Consider the following 19,092-nt stretch of genomic DNA (forward strand, 5'->3'; position numbering starts at 1 on the left):
ACATGTACTGACCGCACAGCACACTTTCTGAAATTAATATAATTTTTATTATGTGGGTTTTTTACAGGATGTTTCAAAAAGAATGTACATATTTCAAATGCATATATTTATTAAACTTTAAGACATACGAATATGAAACTTTACACACATATTTACGAACCTCTCAAGTTCAGATTACAGATGTTTGTTCTCAATCAGCGACACTAACAATATCACATCGATACTCAAATTCCTCCCATACTCGAACAAGCATGTCCTTCGTCACTGATGTTATGGCAGTACGGATCCAGTTCTTCAACTCTTCCAGGTTCTATGGGACTGTTGGTACATAAACATTGTCTTTAACGAAACCCCACATGAAGAAGTCACAGGGTGTCAAATCCGGTGACCGTGGAGCCCAGCTGAGACATGCTAAGTCGCCAGCTCCTTGACGACCAATCCAACGGTTCGGTGGAGTTTCATTCTGATATTCACGCACTTGGCAACTACAGTGAGGGGGTGCCCCATTTTGTTGAAAGTTGTCTTCGCGCAGCCTTGGAAACAACCAGTTTTGTAACATAGCGAGATACTGCTGACTGTTTACTGTGTTTCCATCAAAGAAGAATGGGCCGTAAACAGATGATCGGGATATCGCTCAAAACAAATTGACTTTGGGCGAATCTTGTACATGTTCAATGACTGCAGGTGGGTTCTGTAGGCCCCAAATTTGAACATTGTGTTTGTTCACCTGACCACTAACATGGAAAGTTGCATCATCACTGAACACGATGCATTGTGCGAAAGTGTAATCATTGTCAATATCATCAAGAATCTCGATACAAAATGCCACATGTTTGCGTTTGTCATCAGGATGCAGAGCTTGTAACAGCTTTAATGTGTATGGCTTCATAATCAACCGACGTCTCAAAACGCCAAATTGTTGTTGTAGGCAGTTGTAACTCCTGACTAGCACGACGAGTTGATTTTGAAGGACTACGTTGGAAAGCAGTTTCAATTCATGCAACATTTTCTTCAGGAACACGAGGGCGGCCAGGACTCTTTCCTTTACGTACACATCCTGTATCGATAAACTGTCGATGCCATCTGCGAATGTTCCGCCCATTAGGAAGATCAATTTGGTACCTCAACCTGAAACGTCTTTGCCCTCTAATCACCGAATTGCACTTCGCAAACTCGAGAACACAAAATGATTTCTGCTGCGGAGTAGCCATTTTATACATATGATGGTTACCAAGCAAAACAGAAGACAACTGACATCTAGCAGTTATTAATATAAACTAGACTATGTATTCGTTTCTCCAATAGCCGAGCCGAGGCTCAGCGATTGATAGTTTGGACAAAATAATACTTTGTAATACGTTCATTATTTTTGAAACACACTGTATTTCTTGTGATGATGAGAATTGTAGGATAGAGTAGTCTTGTTCAAATTCAAGGTGTCTCAACAATGTGCAGAAATTCTAATTACGATTGATTCTTTTTAACATGAATGTGAATCTGATGGGTGACAGCGATGCTGAACTGCCTATACCTGCTACTATCTTCGCTATAAATTGACTGAGATATCAGTGGAAGCTATATTTCATGCATCATAATTGAAATGCAAAAATATTGCATTCTTCAAAAGATGCCACACACATAATGGAAAATGTTACCATAAATTTATATTTGTAAACTAAAATCTAAATGCCTGCAACCTGCACACATTTTCATCATGAATAAGTAGATTTTAGAGATAGCCTCTATGAGTTTATTTTATAAAGCAGAAAAATATCATTCAGTGTGGCTTAGTACAAAAATGTCCTCAGAATTGACTACCTCAAAGATTGGAGCAATAAAATGTTGAGTGGAAGGCACGAAGTTTGTTTCTCATCTTTGCAAAGGATTTAGTATGTTGTAGCCTTGCACAGGATTGCTCAGCTTGTGCAGTTGTGTGGCACTTGGAGGTGTTTTTTTTTTTTAATACTCCCATTCTTCCTCCTTTGGTATGGATCTTGATGGGGTTAGTGAATTAAGCCCTCAGTCAGCTAGCTTCCCTTCCACACATTGAGTCATGCTCAAGATCCCTGTTCAGAGCTGCTCCTAAAAGAGTTGAACCTTGTTATGTTTTGTTCTTCTGTAGAACATTTTGATAATGTTTTATTCATCTATAATGTAATGTTTTCTTACTTTGTATTATTAAAATTTCTTAATCGTAAGATTGTTTTTGCCTGTTTTTCAGGGCTATTTTGAAGCAAATGACATCCACAACAATCGTATCGCTGGTTTCGAAGTAAAGGCTGGAGCCAATCCTACTGTGGTGCACTGCGAAATCCACCATGGTCAGACGGGAGGCATTTATGTACATGAAAATGGACTTGGTCAGTTTATTGACAACAAGATCCATTCTAACAACTTTGCTGGAGTGTGGATAACTTCCAACAGCAATCCCACAATCAGGCGCAATGAGATTTATAATGGACATCAAGGGGGTGTATATATATTTGGAGAAGGCAGGGGTCTTATAGAGCACAATAATATTTATGGTGAGTATATACTGTGCTACTGACTCGCCTCAATTTTGTATGGGAGTAGTTTTTAATTTATGGTTGTAGGCCTTTTAAGATTTGTTTGTAGATGACATTAGTTGTTTATCTCCTGCTATTATGTACTTATCTCTTTGCAGTACTTTTCCAAGCCCCTTCTACCTGCCTGCCTTTTAGCTCGCTCCTTTCTTCCCATGCAATGTTTAAACCATTCCTGTACTTTCACTAAAACAATGACAAATCCTAAACGATACCTGCAAAATACAGTGAAGGGTATTTTTATCTTATGAAATTTATTGAGGTGAATAAGCAGTTCATTTTGATAAGGTCATGTAGTTTTGAGTTTGTACCATCAGTGACTCTTGTTACTGATACAAATTACTTCGTAATTGGTGACTACCATATATATGCAAATTATCCCCACACCCTAATTTTAGGGAGGGAAATTTTGTAAAAATATTTTTCTATATGTGGCTTTTTTAAGTACAGTAGTATAACCCCGATTTTGCGTGACCTTGATTTAGCGTAAACTGATATTTAACAGAAGAAATTTCCAGTCCCGAAAATTAATCCATAAGAGCAATGACATCCATTCGGTTTAACATAATTCACAATAGGGCAAAACCCACATTTAGCATTAAGGAAATGTTAAAATTCTCAAATATTTATTTCTATTCATTTTGGTTATGGGACATTAAGAACCTATGAAAAAGACGTTATAAGCTTGCTAAGGGTGATTCAAGGCAGAAGAGGAATTGAGGGTACTTAGGGCAAAAGTGAGACGTAGGACCCAGATACACATCTGACCGCGGCCGTTGTAGGAGAAGAGACCCCTGATTTTAACCACTCAACGTGGAGTGATGTACATTGCACGCTCGTAGCAGCTTCTGATTTGTGCTTCTATCTAGCGAATATATCTTGAACTGTTACAAATGTAGTAAGATATATCTATTGACTAAGCATCGATCTTTCATTTGATGTGTATATTTATCGAGTATTTATCGATTCCGTACGATATATCGCGTCTGAAAAACCAACAAGTTCTGTAGTTGACATCATGGCAGCTAAATGTTTTCTTGTGATCGCGAGTTCGAAAATTAACGATGTTTTACCAAATTATGATACAGAAAGTTTAGTTTCGTTAAGCAAGGGCTAGGATATAGAATTTGAGAGTGAAAGTTATGATCGTGACATTGATGTTGCTTTTGATACACAAGAAAATATCGGCCGTAATGTTATTGATGGTGGGTTTGTGTGTGAAAACATGGATAATTAGAGTGCAAAGGGAAATGTTTACGGCAAATTATGGGTCTCTTGAATGCTGCAAAGAACTGTTTATGTCCTGTGTGAAATATTTTCAGTTGGTTTCTACTGTCGAGTTGGTAAAGATTATAGTAGTATAGGCAGATATTTATGCTCAACATCCCGTATGGTCACGCAGTATAATATTTCAGTTCCGATCGAGGGTAAATGAATGTGTACTGGTTACTGTGGAGGAAATGTATGTAGTTTTCGCATTGTGTATGACAATGAGCATAGAGCAGAAACCTGTATTGAGATCTTAATTCTCAAAACATCCGGGGTACTAGCTATTTTTATATTTGGTTCAGCCATATTTCAGGTCCATTTGAAAGCTCAGAAGATTCCTCGACTTCATTGACCTTAGATAATACCAGTATACCAGTAAATTATGCTGTTTATGTGTTCATGCACTAATAAAATACTGGCCATTTTGGTAACATTCATTAAACCGCTTGTCATTTACGCCCGATTAACTAAGAGCCTACACTCATAGCATGCTTGATACTATACTCCTACCGCAGCACAGGGTAATCAGGTACTGAAGTCGTCCCACGCTGAGAGGTTAATGACAATTTGATTATAACCTTCGAAAATTCCTATATTGATCTGTGCATTATCCTTCGGTTACAATGAAAACCCTTTTACTGATTCATCCGTTATTACGGGCAAATTCGGGCATGTTAGTTTTTATCCGCTATCAGTATTCATACACTCTACTCCAGCGTTTATATTGAATGCGATCGATCATCTTCTGTATTGATTTCTTGCTACACGCGAGCGAGTCATTTTTGAGCGAGCCTTAGGTCTCCTCACAATTCCGACTGGTGTAAACAGACATTGGGATAACATGTTTTCCCAATAGGTGCAGTGACAGCAGTTGTTAACTCCTTAGAAATAAAGGCTGAAGTAAATGATCGCTTAATACTATGTACTGAAATAAAATAATGTGATACTTCTTCTCAAGGTACAGCGGTGTGCATAACTAATTTCAGAGGTAAGGTTATGTACTTTCACGTCCTTTTAATTTCAGGAGGGCTCTTCCCATGTAAATTTATAGTGAAAATGTTATTTTTCTACAGGGAGCTTGAAATAGGTTTTCATAATAGGTGTGCGGTAAACCTTTTCATAATAGGTGTACGGTAAACCTAGGTTAGGTGACTCTGTTTGAAGTAAGGAAATGGAAATGTTCGCCACAAGCCTCTGGAGTGATGCTATTACGATTTTTAAGAATGAAACTGAATATCTGTGTTTAGACTGTTGGATTAGACAACACGTGCTAACGAGTGAGCTGCTGCTTGGAAAACATCCACGAAATTGTTTAAACAAACTGATTGCTATTTCATACCGATTTTAATGCATTTTTGTGCGAGTTTGGTATCTTTCCCGACTTTCATGGAAAATCGTGTATTAAGTTATAAGAACAACCTTAAACCGAAGCGGTTTTGCATTCACCGACAAAAATCTGTCAAAATGAGCACAACCATAATTACAGTATAGTATGTAGGGTAGATATCTCCTTGTTTTATTGCTGTCACTGTGTAAATAATGTATGATAGTGCAGTTCATGTTAATGCAGGCAAAGATCTCTGGAAAAGGTGTGCTTTTTACTAAAACCTCCATTTGGGATAAACCCCTATTTAAGGTTAAAAATATCAGGTCCCTGCAAACACGTTATTAAATAGTGGAAACTGTAACTACTGCAGTACAATAAATGATAAAATTATGAAACAACTCATCGCGTCGTAATCTTTAAAATATATCAACATCTAGTCTGTGTTATCAGTTCATGAGAACAAATACAAATTTTTCTCGAGAAAACCAGGCTTTTTTCAGACTTCGTTTCATTCTTTACACATGACATGGCTGGAAACTTTGGAAGTCAGATGATTTACTGCACACAATTTGATTTTTACTTTCATCTACTAGAGAGCACATTGCTGTTATTCACATGGATGGGTGACAGGAGGCACCAATATGAAGACGTGCACCATTTGTGATTTACAGTATTTCAATTGTTGATTTTAAATTAAAATAATTGAGTTGTTCAATTGAAACTTCAACGTACATTCAGTGTTTTGAAAAAACTGTTGATAGTTGTGAATTGTTATATTTAAATTCATATATACGAACAAATCTCCAAGCATTGGGGGTTATAAATTTTTTTTTTTTGCAAGGTCATGGTTTTTGTCTGTTTTCTTTTCTTTATGGTAACACAGTGGAAAAGTATTACAGGTCTAGTTATTTACCTGAACATTTTAATATCGATTACAATAATTCATTTTCTCAGATAAGCCAAATAAAATAGGAAAACAGGTTACAGCTTATAAATGCTTTTTTCTCAAGGAATTAATGGTAGAATTTCACAGCTCTATCCAGCGGATGTTTCTCATTAGAACAGGAAGGCTGTTTTCAAATCCATAGCCAATGTGATGGTGTTAGAACTACCATAGTTTACTCTTGTGTTATCCACACTCAGCTGTTTGATAAACATTATAAACAAATAATGAAGATTATAACTGTGTTCAAGCCTCTTCTGGTGAGGTTCTCGCCAGCTAGAGTGATTATGAAAATACCCCCAACGGCCACAGTTGATGTTAGTTAGGGAAGTGTGATTTTGCAATTAATATACGTACGATACGTAGCACCATCACATTGCCAGGATTTAGTGAAGTTAACTCTGTGTTAGTAATTTACCGTAACAACCATCACACCCATTCGTCGAGTGACCTGGATTGAAAGATGTTGATAGTGAAGTGTAAATATAATGTTTAAATGAGTAGTTAGTTAATTTGAATGAAAATTTTGTCTGTTGTAATCGTATATTTTGATTTTTCTGACATATTTTCATTCCCAACAACTTATATTTTCTAAAAAGACTGTCAAGATGGTGCACTTCAAGAAATGTCAACAGTTGGTGAGTCGAACATTTTTAGAACTACATATATACCTTAAAATGTGAACTTTTAGTACAGTAAATCATTATTAAGACTGTTGTACAAGGGACAAGAGAAGAGAATGTGTTAATTGAGGAAGCAAACTATTTAATATCTAATTTAATTGCCCAACAGGGATAACCACTTGACAGTTTTTCTTGATGTGCATTATGCATAGAGTATGTGTGGTGAAAGCTGTACCTACCATTTCTTAAGATGAAGGGAGAATTAAAAATGTGAAAGAACAAAATGAAAATCTTTTCCACTGGGGTCTATAAAAGTAACAAGAAAATATTAAAAAGTTTGAAAAATGTGAGAGAATAAACACAAAATCTTTTGTATTTGGGGCCAATAAAAGTAACTGAATATTATTCCAGGTCACGTTCATTCTAGAACAAGCATGTAATGGTGAACTGTTTGTTGAAGCCGTATGTTTCAGACCAGTGGGTTATTTAACATTGTTTTCTGGTCATATTCTTCGATCTTGACTTAGTTGGAGGTTACACTCGCCCATATGCAACAGAATGACCATAGCTGCCATCTTGAACAGGCTCACTTGGTTATTCTGTGGTAACTAGAAGCAAAACTGGACTTTCCTAAAGCTAACAGCTTGCTCTCCAAAGATGCTATGTGACATTCAGGAATTCATGGCCTGTTCCTGTTGTCGCGCATCGTTCGCCGACCTGTCTCTGATGGCCGATTGCTTTTATCTCATGTTCGAAATCATGTTTCATGCAGAAGGGCTGCCAATGTTTTCAGTGCTGGAAAAAATGAGATGGTACTAACAAGGGAACATCGGCAATGGTTAAGTCTCCGATCATGATGAAACTTGGGAAACACATTGTGGTACATGTAAAAAATATGTCAGCATCAATTTTGGGTGCCGACATTTATTAGGGCATTAATTAAGGGGCCTAAAATTTGCTACATTTCAGGTTCCGCGCGAACAGCGATGAATACCTGCTGGCCAATGCTAAGCCTTTACACTGCCTGACTCCTGCCACACCTCATCACCTCCTCCCCTCCCCCCTCCTATTGGTTCACGCCACACTTTTTCCTTCTTCCCGCTCTTGCCCGTCTACTAAGCTGTTGAACGCGACCGGTGCTATACTTTGCTTCTTTTCGTACTATAATTATTGAATTCCTTTAAATAACGTTCCTCTTCACACATTATGATAATAAATAACCTAAACTAATATATTCATATTTTATTTGAATTTTATACAGCTAAGCAGACGGGCAGGCGCGGAGAGAGTGTGGCCTGAACCAGTAGGAGGGGGGAGGGGAGGAGGTGCAAAGGTGTGGCAGGAGTTGGGCAGTGCACCGGCTTAGCATTGGCCAGCAGGTATTCATTGCTGTTCGCGCAGAACTTGACATGTCACAAATTAACGCCCTAATGAATGCCGGCACCCAAAATTGATGCTGACATATTTTTTACATGTACCTCAATGTGTTTTCCAAGTTTCATCACAATCGGAGACTTAACCATTGTCTATGTTCCCTTGTAAGCAGCAATGGCGAAAAACCGTGACACAAAAATTGAGTTTTTTTTTTTTTTTTTTTTTTTTTTTTTTTAATAGATTCAATTCGATGGGAATTGGGACTTCTAATTTACGACTTGCTATGCAAAAAAGTCTTGATGAGAAATACACTACTTACCATAGGTTTCACCGTCGTTTAATTGACAGTTTTGTAATTCATTATTTTAACTATAAAGATTTTAAAATACGAAGTGATATTTAAGCAAGGGCCCGTACTTAACAGGAAACAAAATTTACTAAATATGGCCATAAATTGAGATAGTTATAACATTTTATTCTAGAGTGTTGCAAGTCTGGCGAAATATGAGTGCCACTTTTGAGTAGTACCTGAGGAATTTGCATGATGCTAAGAGGGTTAAATGTGAATTGGATATCACTGTGAAAATCAAAAGTGTTTTAGGGTGGTTTGTCTAGTCCAGTGATAGCCAGGTTGTTCATTAGGCTATTTGATCAGTGTACAGAGGTGTTCCTCACTTTGCCATCGATATCCTGGTTGTGATGCTGCTGCAGGTACTCCAGGATTAGCGGAATGCTTTTGTATTTTGGTGTTGGCAGCTGCTAGTGTTTCAACATCACCGGGGCTGAAAAATCATTATTGTTGCCTCGTGTTTGACCCAGCTGTTCTTAGGCCTTTCTCTTCTTTGCATCCTGGGTGTAGGGCACTTTTTCATAGCTTTCATCCTGTTCTTTACTTTTTAAAAGCCTGTCAGCCACTCGCGTCAAACTTTTCCCACACCATCTCTTGCACCTGTAAAGTGCTTCTGATGCACTCAGTTCTGTTGTAAGCCTAGGGTGTAGGGGGTCAGAACAGGAAATGTCGACTGTATCGATAAAACTATTAAATCAAAATTGTGTAAAATTTAATTCCTGATGTATGTTCCATTCATTTTTACCATAAGATGAGTAATAACAGAGATATTCATAGTAAAAATAAAAATAATGATAACTTTTTTTCACAAGCATACAAATACCACTGGGAATACAGTATTATATACAGGGGTCTCCCATATAAACTATGACCATCCAAGCGGCGTTTTTACTCTCCAATAAGTAAGCTGCAGTATTGGAAGTGTGCATGTAGTTTTTGACCTTGCAAACATCGTGCACGTGTTCAACCTCGCAAGCACCAGTCACCACTCTAATCTCAGATGTTAACATTGTGAGATAGTTATCATTACAACACCGTATTTTCATATGTAAAAGTATTCTAAGTACGAGTCAGCTAGACTGGTACGCAATGCATTTGTTTAGCAATTTCCTGGTGAAGTGCCACCTTCACGAGCACAGATTCACGTAAATGTAAATTTGAAACTACGGGCTATAAAAAAACATGCACACACACGAACAGTTTTAACAGAGGGAAAGCTAGATGACATTGGTGCGATTCTTAAATGGTCACCGAATAAATCACTCACAAAATTAGTACCACAAGCAGGGGTTTCGGTTTCTTCTGCATACACAGGTACAAAGCTGTTACACATCAAACCTTACAGTTTACACAGGCCCGTTTTTTTAATACCTGCTGATCCAGCCACACGAGTGAGATATTGTGAATGGTATCTTGCATCGTTGAATGGTCGTTTATTTGACCCAAAGATTGTGTTCTTTTCAGATGAGGCCTGGTTTCATCTTAATGGTCGTGTGAACTCTCGCTATTCGTGTGCAGAAAATCCTAATGTGTCTATGAAGTCCCTCGTTATGACAGAAATATTGGTGTTTGGGTGTTCTGTTAACACAATTAAATTGAAATAAGAAATAATGTAGTTCAACCTATTCAATACAAATAAATAAGAAATGTAGTGAAGAAATGTAGTGTTACATTTCTATTTAATTATAAGCGGAAGCAGTACCGGTCTCGACCCCAATCTGGGTCATCATCAGCCGAATAAAATGCAAAAACAATGCATAGGTAAATAAGAAATTAAAGAATGAGTCTTTCACAAAAACAGTTGAAGAGGCAAAATAAGTTAATGGGGCTTGGCACTATTAATGCAAGACGAAGAATTGGGCTTTTTTTTTTTTTTTTTCCGAGACAACAGTAAATGCAGAGAGGTATCAAGATGACATTTTGACGCCGTTCTTCCATCAGTTAACGGAACAAATAAATTGTATGGGTGGTTTCAACAAGATCCAGCCCCTGCTCATACAGCAGAAGATTCCCTTCTTACAATCTCGGAAGTGTTTGCAGACAGAGTAATCAGTGCTGGTCTATTTCCCCCACATTCGCCAGATCTAATAGTGTGTGACTTTTACTTGTGGGGTAAACTGAAAGAAATGGTGTATCAAACAAATCCTCATACATTGGAGGGACTGAAAGAAAACATTGCAAATGAAATCAGAAACATTACAGTGGCAGAACTCACTCGCGTCAGCCAGAATGTGGTTACCTGATACAATGCCTGTATAACCCAGGAAGGACAACACTTCCAGCATCTTTTATAAGGTAAGATTATATACATGCTTAAAGCAGGGTGGCCACACGCAACTTAAGTTTAGCTGAGGCAGTACAAACACAGTGTGCTCGGTCTTGGTTTATATGAGTGACCCTGTAAGTATAGTAAAGGAACAAACAAAATGTCAAATAGAGTCGGAGAGAGAGGAATAAGAAAGGAACACACATAATAGGACAAACACAATGGCAGGTCCGTGTGGGAAGGGGGGGAGCAACAGAATAGGAGACAAGGACAAACATAAACACAGAAGGGCAAGGACAATCTCCAAATCTTCAAACCCTATTAGTTTTTTAAAAAGTACACACAAGAAAAAAGGTGTAGGAAATTAATTTCTAATCTTTTATACCCGATACATTTTTGATGATGATGATGCTTGTTGTTTAAAGGGGCTCAACATCGAAGGTCACCGAAGATGAGCTATAATAATGGAGAAATGGTGTGAGAGTTCAGTAACACATTAGCAACAGGTAGTATGCCTATCAATTAGTGTATGGCAGAGTATTAATGTCACTGTCAATTATTTCGACCCTAATTTTGATATTCGTTGTATTGCCTGCACCCATTATTTCAAGATCAAAATTTCTTCAAAGGAATATTAACAATACATGTGTACATACAGTAATTATGAGGTTTATTTCAGAATAACAGGGAACTTACTTTTTGAGTTTTCTAAACATCATGAACAGGCATAGTATGATGATTAAAGGTCAAGTTCTGCCAATCAGAAAATTGTGTATTCTCTTGTGTTCTAGAAAATGAAATAGTAACATTTTATACTTTCTTGAGGAAATGGATTGCTTTTTTGTGTGTAACTTAATCTTGAAGGAATGGAAAAACTTTGAACTGTGTGCTCTAGGTGTTCATTTCATTTCAGTTGTGTATCATATTTGATGTTGACATGTTGTAGGTAATGCGTTAGCTGGTATTCAGATTCGCACAAATAGTGATCCCATCGTACGTCACAACAAGATCCACCACGGGCAGCACGGTGGAATCTACGTGCATGAGAAGGGGCAGGGTCTTATAGAAGAGAATGAAGTGTATGCCAACACCCTGGCTGGTGTCTGGATCACCACTGGCAGCACGCCCGTGCTTCGGAGGAACAGGATACACTCGGGCAAGCAAGTGGGGGTCTACTTCTACGATAATGGGCACGGCAAGCTGGAGGATAATGACATTTTCAACCACTTGTATTCTGGTGTCCAAATCAGGTACGGACCTCTACTTAGCGACATTGCTCTAAAAATTAAGTTAAGTTTCAAGAAAGGTGAATATATAACTCAGCCAGTACTTTTTATATATTAATTTAATTATACATCATACTTCTTGGCCAGGTCATAACACATTCACTGCCATGCTCAGTGGTGGTTGTAGGATATCCTTGAATCAGCCATTTTTGTCATTGTCAATTTTCTTTTGCATGCTTACAGTCAAACATAAATGGAAAAATCTGTTGTAATAATATCACTTGTAAATTTAAGAAAGAAGTATTCAAAAAAATACATTACTTTGAAATATACATTTCCCTTTTGAGAGGATGTTTGATATTTGAGAATTCCTCCTGATTCCATAGAATGGGATAGTGGTTGTCTGTGTGGGTTAAATGTTTGGTTTATTCTGTTGGCTCAAACAGTATGTTCTTATTTTTTCAGGACTGGAAGCAATCCTATAATTCGGGGCAACAAAATCTGGGGAGGCCAGAATGGAGGCGTGTTGGTGTATAATGGAGGGCTTGGTTTGTTGGAACAGAATGAGATTTTTGATAACGCTATGGCAGGAGTCTGGATTAAGACTGATTCCAACCCGACCTTGAAACGCAACAAGATATTTGATGGCCGCGATGGTGGCATATGCATTTTTAATGGTGGAAAAGGTATGTCATAAACACGCAGTGATTTTTATTTTTATTTTTTAAGTGGGCTAGTGATGTTGGGTGTAGTTCACTAATAATATTAAAATACACTTTGACAATGAACATTTTTAGTCCTTGTACTGTTTTGTTAGGATACCATTCTGATACTAGATAAAGATTGGTGATTAAAAGTAAATCTTTGGATGAGATTGAGCAGGTTTTAAAAAATTTCCGCTGTGAATCGTTAATCCCTGTTGTGTACACTATCTCATCAAAAGTGTCCGGACATCCCTCTGTACACATAAACTATAGCCTAGATATCGCTACAACTACCGCTGTTGCTATGAAAGACAGCTGAGGGCTCAGTGCTGTTCAGTACTATGATATGCCTGCAGAAGGGGTGGAGCAGGGGAGCATAGTGACTTTGAACATGGAATGGTTATTTGTTGCCTAATCAGTAAGCAATCAGTTAGAGCTATTTCCGCCTTTCTGAAGTTGCCCAGTTGATTGTCAGAGGTGTGATTGTGAAACGGAGATACAATAGAACCTTGATTATACGTTCCTGCAAACTACGTTTTCCTGGATTATGCATTAAAATTACGTGGTCCCGCGAGCATCCTAATTAAATCACATAAAAATCCTGTATTATCCATTCCTCGAAGAAACTATTTCCCAGATCAACTGTCCAGGAATTTCAGTCTCATCAGTGTTAAGTCCTCAATCAAACTTTTTTCAAGAAGCTGTATCTCACGAAAGGACAGCCTCGGCATACTTACGGATCCGGGCGTTGACATCCCATCATTGCAATAATTAGCGCAAGTACTATACTGGAAAAGCGATCAACAGTGAACTTGCATAAGGGACCATCTTAGAATCACAATCAGGTGGTATTGTTTAGAGAATCATCGGAAATCATTAAGCAGAGAGTGGCTACAACAATTGGAAGGTGACAGAGCCCATTTCGACAGCTCTACTTGAAGTCGGAACGAGTTTCATCAAATGTTCATACGTGTAAAACGTTTACATTTTGTCCAAGTTTAGATGTTTATTTTTTTTACTTCACCCCCACCCCGATTTTATCGCCGAGCAGGTTTTTTTTGCGCTTACCTCAGGCCACTGTACAGTCACTGGGCTTTCAGGCGGGATCGAAACTGCTCCTTCTTAAAACAAATTTAGTATTTAAATATTATCGTATACAATTATGTTATTGAAACCAGAACAGATGTACCTTACGTACAGAAAGCCATGGGAGGTTTTGGGATTGCCTATTACTGTTTTGATCCTAATATAAGATGGAGAAGTTTACGTTTTTGTGTTAAAATGTCATAAAAACTGCAGTCGTTTTATTTGTGCACATTACATTTAAAAAGTTACTATCATTACCCACTTGCAGTACTTGTACAGCAAGCGCGCTTTCCAGCTTAGCTCAAGGTTGCGAATAACCATCATTTTTGAAGTTTTAATGCTATTTTTTCTCTTTCTAATTTGATTGTGATTAATGACAGGCAGAATTGAATACAATGCATTTGAGAACTTTTGAGAATCGATACTTTCATTCAGTACCATATTCTCGAGTTCACATTACCTTTAAAAGTCGATGTAGGCTTAATTTACGCGGTACAAGATTTCCAGAAACTGACTACTAACAATATACCAGTGACCAAATTACAATGGAAGATTTTTATAAAAGGGGGATTTTGCCATCATGTTGGGCCCTTTTGTATCTAATGTGCTTTATTTTATTAAGTTAGAGAATTAAAAACTACTTGTGGTCATTTGTTCCTTGGCGTTATTAGATTTTTCGAAGAGTTTGGCTGACCAAAGTGCTGAACTGAAAGAAGTTTTTACAGGAAACTGACGATGTTTCCCTGAAAAGTTTTGAGATTTTTAACTCTCGTACTGGTAATAAATGTTTGAACCCGGCCCCGCGGTGTAATTTGGCTGTGTCTCACCCGGAGGGCTCGGGTTCGATTTCCGGCCAGGTCAGGCATTTTTATCTGGATATGAGGGTTGGTTCCAGGTCCATTCAACCTACGAAATTACCTTTAATCGGGCAGGTATCAAATGGTGAGATGGCGACCCCAGTCTAGAGAGCCAAGATTACTGCCCGAGATGATTCGTCACACTGACCATGTGTCACCTCATAATCTGCAGGCCTTCGGGCTGAGCAGCGGCCGCTTGGTGAACGAAGGCCCATTGGGGCTCTGGTTAGGTTTGGTTTAGGTGTGCTTGTAAGATTATAATTATACATATTTAATTTTTGTGATGTTAAGCGAAATTGTCTCTAGTTCATGCGTTCCCGGATTTTCAGTTTTCCCATGGTTCTTTTTTTCCCCTCCTAAAATGACGGAAAATCGAGGTTGCACTCTAGTTAGGCACAACCACACCAAAACTACTACTGAATAAGTCATGGGTGTTGATGGACGACTCCCATCAAGCTTTGAGGAAGCATGACATTGTGTGATGCTATGCACCAGGAGATTTGAGGACTGCAGTTCAAGGCTCATAAATGGGATATTTTGTCGGCGGATGTTAAACTCCGCGTTCAGTGGTGTAATGAGCGCCACTGCCAGTCCATGGACAAGTGGAGAGGTGTAATTTACATGATGATTTACCATGTGGTGGTCCAGTTGGAGAATTTGAGCGTGGCAGATGCCAGGTGAAGGAGACTTGCCAGCCTGTATAGTGCCCGCAGTGAGAGGTGACAGTGTGGAGTTTTCTCATGGCAGGGACTAGGTCCTCGTAATACTACTGAGCACATTCAAGGCAGAAGGGTATAAAAACAGTTTGTCCTGCTGCATGATAGACATTCTCCTCAGCAGAGTTCAGGCTGTATTAGAGGTCTTGGATAGTATATCTGAGGAACACTTAACAGGACAGTTTTCAAGTAAGTGTCTGGATACTTCTGGTTAGGTAATGTATGTAGTTCATACTTGTTTGAAGTGTCACATTTTTGATGTGGATAACTTGTTTTGACATAAATACTGTATGTCTTAGAGCTGGGAATCATCCAAAAAAAATTGAAACAAAATAATGTAATAACAAAATGTGTGACACGATGTTACCTAGCAACAGCACCTTGAGAGCTGTATGGGCTGTGGTTCTGTATGTTATGGCCATCCATCAAAACTTCACAGCACAGCCTGCACGGTTGCTAGGTAACATCTTATCACACATTTTATTGAATAACATATTTATGATCATTTGGTTGTTTTTCAAAATGACATGGTAAATTAAATTCTCTCTCCTTCTCTAGATATAAAGTGAGGTATTGATATCATAGTGTCTTGCAAAAGACCCTTATAATGCCATTAAATTGTCTATTTGTGTATGCTACATACACTGTATTGCTGGAATCACGGATTTTGTATTTTGCATTAGTTTTAAAAATAATTTTTTAGTATTTTAAAATGATATTACAAGATAAACATTTCTATTCCTTCTTCTTATTTTGATTACGGAAGCTAAATATGTGACCCATTCTACGGAAAAAAAATATCTAAATTCTGATTTTTTTAAAATTATTTTTTTAGATTTTTGTGGTTTAAAAAAAGTGCAAGACGCTGAGCATTTTTAAAAAAAGAGTTCATGCTTCTAGATGCGATACTTGAGAAGATATTATTGACTTGCTATTAAGGAAAGTGTATTTTGAGAAAAACTCAATTACAGCTTTTACTAATTTTCTTACCTATTGTACAAAGTTTCATGGCATCAAGTGGCAAAGACTCTAACTACTGCTTAACTCGGTTTGTTAAGAAGACCAATAGCTGGCACAAGAAGTCAAAACATAGAAATGAAAATTTTACACCACAGGCACTTCTGTTCAGCTCTGCTGTACAATATCCATTGGCGACTTTGGGTCCCTTTCTGTTTGATGGGTCACATATTTATTGTATCATAGACTTCTGTGGTTTTCAAAACACCTACTTTTTAATGCTCTCCTGTTAATTGAAAAGGAAGGTGTTAATTTTGACGGAACAATTCTATTTTATGACCCAAAGGATTTTTTAAAATCACTTTTAAAAACTGAAGTATCTTAAGGAGGAGGCTTCTGAAAACTGAGGGGACAGAATGTTGAAGTGAGGGTGTGAAATGCTATCCTAGTGTTGTAACGTAATGAAATGTTCCATCGTGTTGCAGGTATCTTGGAAGAGAACGATATCTTCCGAAATGCACAAGCGGGCGTACTTATCTCTACTCAGAGCCATCCAATCCTGAGGCGGAATAGGATATTTGATGGTCTTGCTGCTGGTGTGGAAATAACTAATAATGCAACTGCCACTCTGGAGTTCAATCAGATCTTCAACAATAGGTTTGGAGGTCTTTGTCTTGCCAGTGGTGTTCAGCCCATCGTCAGAGGTACAAATCATTTGTTTCATTTTTTTATTCATTATGTACAGCCCTGAAATGGTTTATCTGAATAGAAACTTCTTTATTGGGAATATTGGCATTCAAATGAACTTAATAGCAAAGCCATTGGCTGTTTCTCATGTGTGAGTATAGTTTTTTGCTGTCCAACCGTGTGCTTCTCCCACAGTACATATTATGTACAGACTTTCATGATTATTCAGGCCATTTACGAAAATATGGTGTTGTAATGATAACTGTCTCGCTAAGTTAACAGCTGAGATTCCGACTGGCAACTCGTGCCTGCCAGGTCGAATAAGTGCAGGCTGCTTGCAAGGTCAAGAACTATGCATGCACCTCCCATACTGCAGCTGCCATAGCCCAGAGTACAAACACCGTGCGTTTGGTCTGGGTTTATGTGAGAGACCCTGTATATTTCTATAATTAAGTGCATTCTGAGGGGTGGAGTAGTGTGCATCTCAGAATGTGTAGTGGTATTGCAGCATGAAATTATTGTAGGAAAAATGTTAAACTCTTCCTTAACAAGTACCTGGATGGGATCTGGGAGAAGTTTGGATTACACCGTGAATGTCTGAACTAGCGTCAGCAACTTTTGGCTGTTTCCTCTTCAGATTCATTAATCTGGCTTTCAATTTTTCTTATGAAACATGATTTGTATAGATCCTTATTGAATGCTGACGCATCACATGTTATAGCTAGCTAGGTTTCCTTAGATTCTTCACAATCAAAATATTAGGATTAGAATGACCTCAACCTTCTGCTGAGGACTAAAGAGAATAGAATGAACCTAGGGAGTGTTCTGATAACGCAGTGAATGTCAGTGCTGGTGACATTCAATAATCATCACCACTAATTGGTCAGTTTTTTAATTTTGTAAATGTATGCTATAAGTTGGGCAAGGCAGAAAAAACACAACCAGCGAACGCATGTCACAGAGATGTGGATGTCGCGATGGTCGACAGTAGTCAATCTGCATGAGTAAGTACGCGATGAGCATGTGCAAGGATCTTTCAACGTTGTGCCCATCAGTGACAGGATGAAGGAAAAACAGCTCCACTGGTATGGTCACGTCAGAAGATGATATGAACTCCGTATAGTACTGAAAGCTCTTGGCATCAAAGAGCCGAAAAGAGAAAGAGGGCGTCCTAAGGCAACATGAAAACGAACTGCTGGGGCTGCCTTAGGGAAAAGTGATGTGCCATTAGGTCTGGTGCAAGAACGCCGGGCATACTCTGAGTCAAACGAGCCAGTCCCGAGTGAGCTCGGTAGTGCCCGTTTTGAGGGTACATGTATGGGCAGGAAAGAAGAAAGTTGATGATGATGATGATGATGCTATATTTCTCACTGACATGCAAAGTGACTGGAAATCTTAAAACTATACTGTTATGTTGAAGGGAACAATATTTTACAGTACTTCTAAGTTTTTACTGTGAAAGATATTGAATTTTAGAAAATATCCATGCAGTAAGCATGGCTGAAATTCTAAAATGTCATTGAAAGTGTTCAATAACTGTTTGGGTCACATATTGATTTAGGAAACTTTGAGAGGAAAACTGCAGTTCAGGTTCTTCTGGTATTTAGGGATTTGTTTTATGGTATATGGTGTCTTCAGAATTTTATGGTAGTGTACTATATCTACTTATGAAATTTAAACTGTATTGTTCATCAAATTATTATTCTATTTAAAATTGACACTCATTTTCTGTACTCCAGTTGTTGTTGTTGTTGTTGTTGTTGTTGTACTTCATTATTATTATTATTATTATTATTATTATTATTATTATTATTATTATTATCATCATCATCCTGGAACGAATATATAACAAATTTTGCTGTTTGTTCTCCAGGCAACAAGATCTTCAACAACCAGGATGCTGTGGAGAAGGCCGTGGCCAATGGACAGTGTTTGTACAAGATATCCAGCTATACCTCATTCCCGATGCATGACTTCTACCGATGCCAAACATGCAACACAACGGACCGTAACGCCATCTGTGTCAATTGCATTAAAACCTGTCATGCCGGGCATGATGTCGAATTTATTCGACATGACAGGTATGTATATATATGTCTTCTCTCTTAAGTCCTTAAGTTAATGCCTGAGCGTCATGATCACAT

The 19,092-nt window shown here is 38.0% G+C and overlaps 1 protein-coding gene across 1 annotated transcript in view; it reads left to right on the plus strand.

Moving 5' to 3' along the window:
- Nucleotides 1-19,092, plus strand: part of FBXO11 (F-box protein 11) — a 115,741-nt gene that overhangs the window by 70,871 nt on the left and 25,778 nt on the right. The window contains exons 7-11 of the mRNA XM_067156704.2: nucleotides 2,222-2,525; nucleotides 11,662-11,965; nucleotides 12,407-12,627; nucleotides 16,747-16,965; nucleotides 18,822-19,029. Of these exons, the coding sequence (XP_067012805.1) occupies nucleotides 2,222-2,525; nucleotides 11,662-11,965; nucleotides 12,407-12,627; nucleotides 16,747-16,965; nucleotides 18,822-19,029 (1,256 nt within the window). The remainder of the gene's footprint in view (nucleotides 1-2,221; nucleotides 2,526-11,661; nucleotides 11,966-12,406; nucleotides 12,628-16,746; nucleotides 16,966-18,821; nucleotides 19,030-19,092) is intronic.

The sequence above is a fragment of the Anabrus simplex genome, chromosome 12, assembly GCF_040414725.1.
Source record: "Anabrus simplex isolate iqAnaSimp1 chromosome 12, ASM4041472v1, whole genome shotgun sequence".
Classification (NCBI taxonomy): Eukaryota; Metazoa; Arthropoda; class Insecta; order Orthoptera; family Tettigoniidae; genus Anabrus; species Anabrus simplex.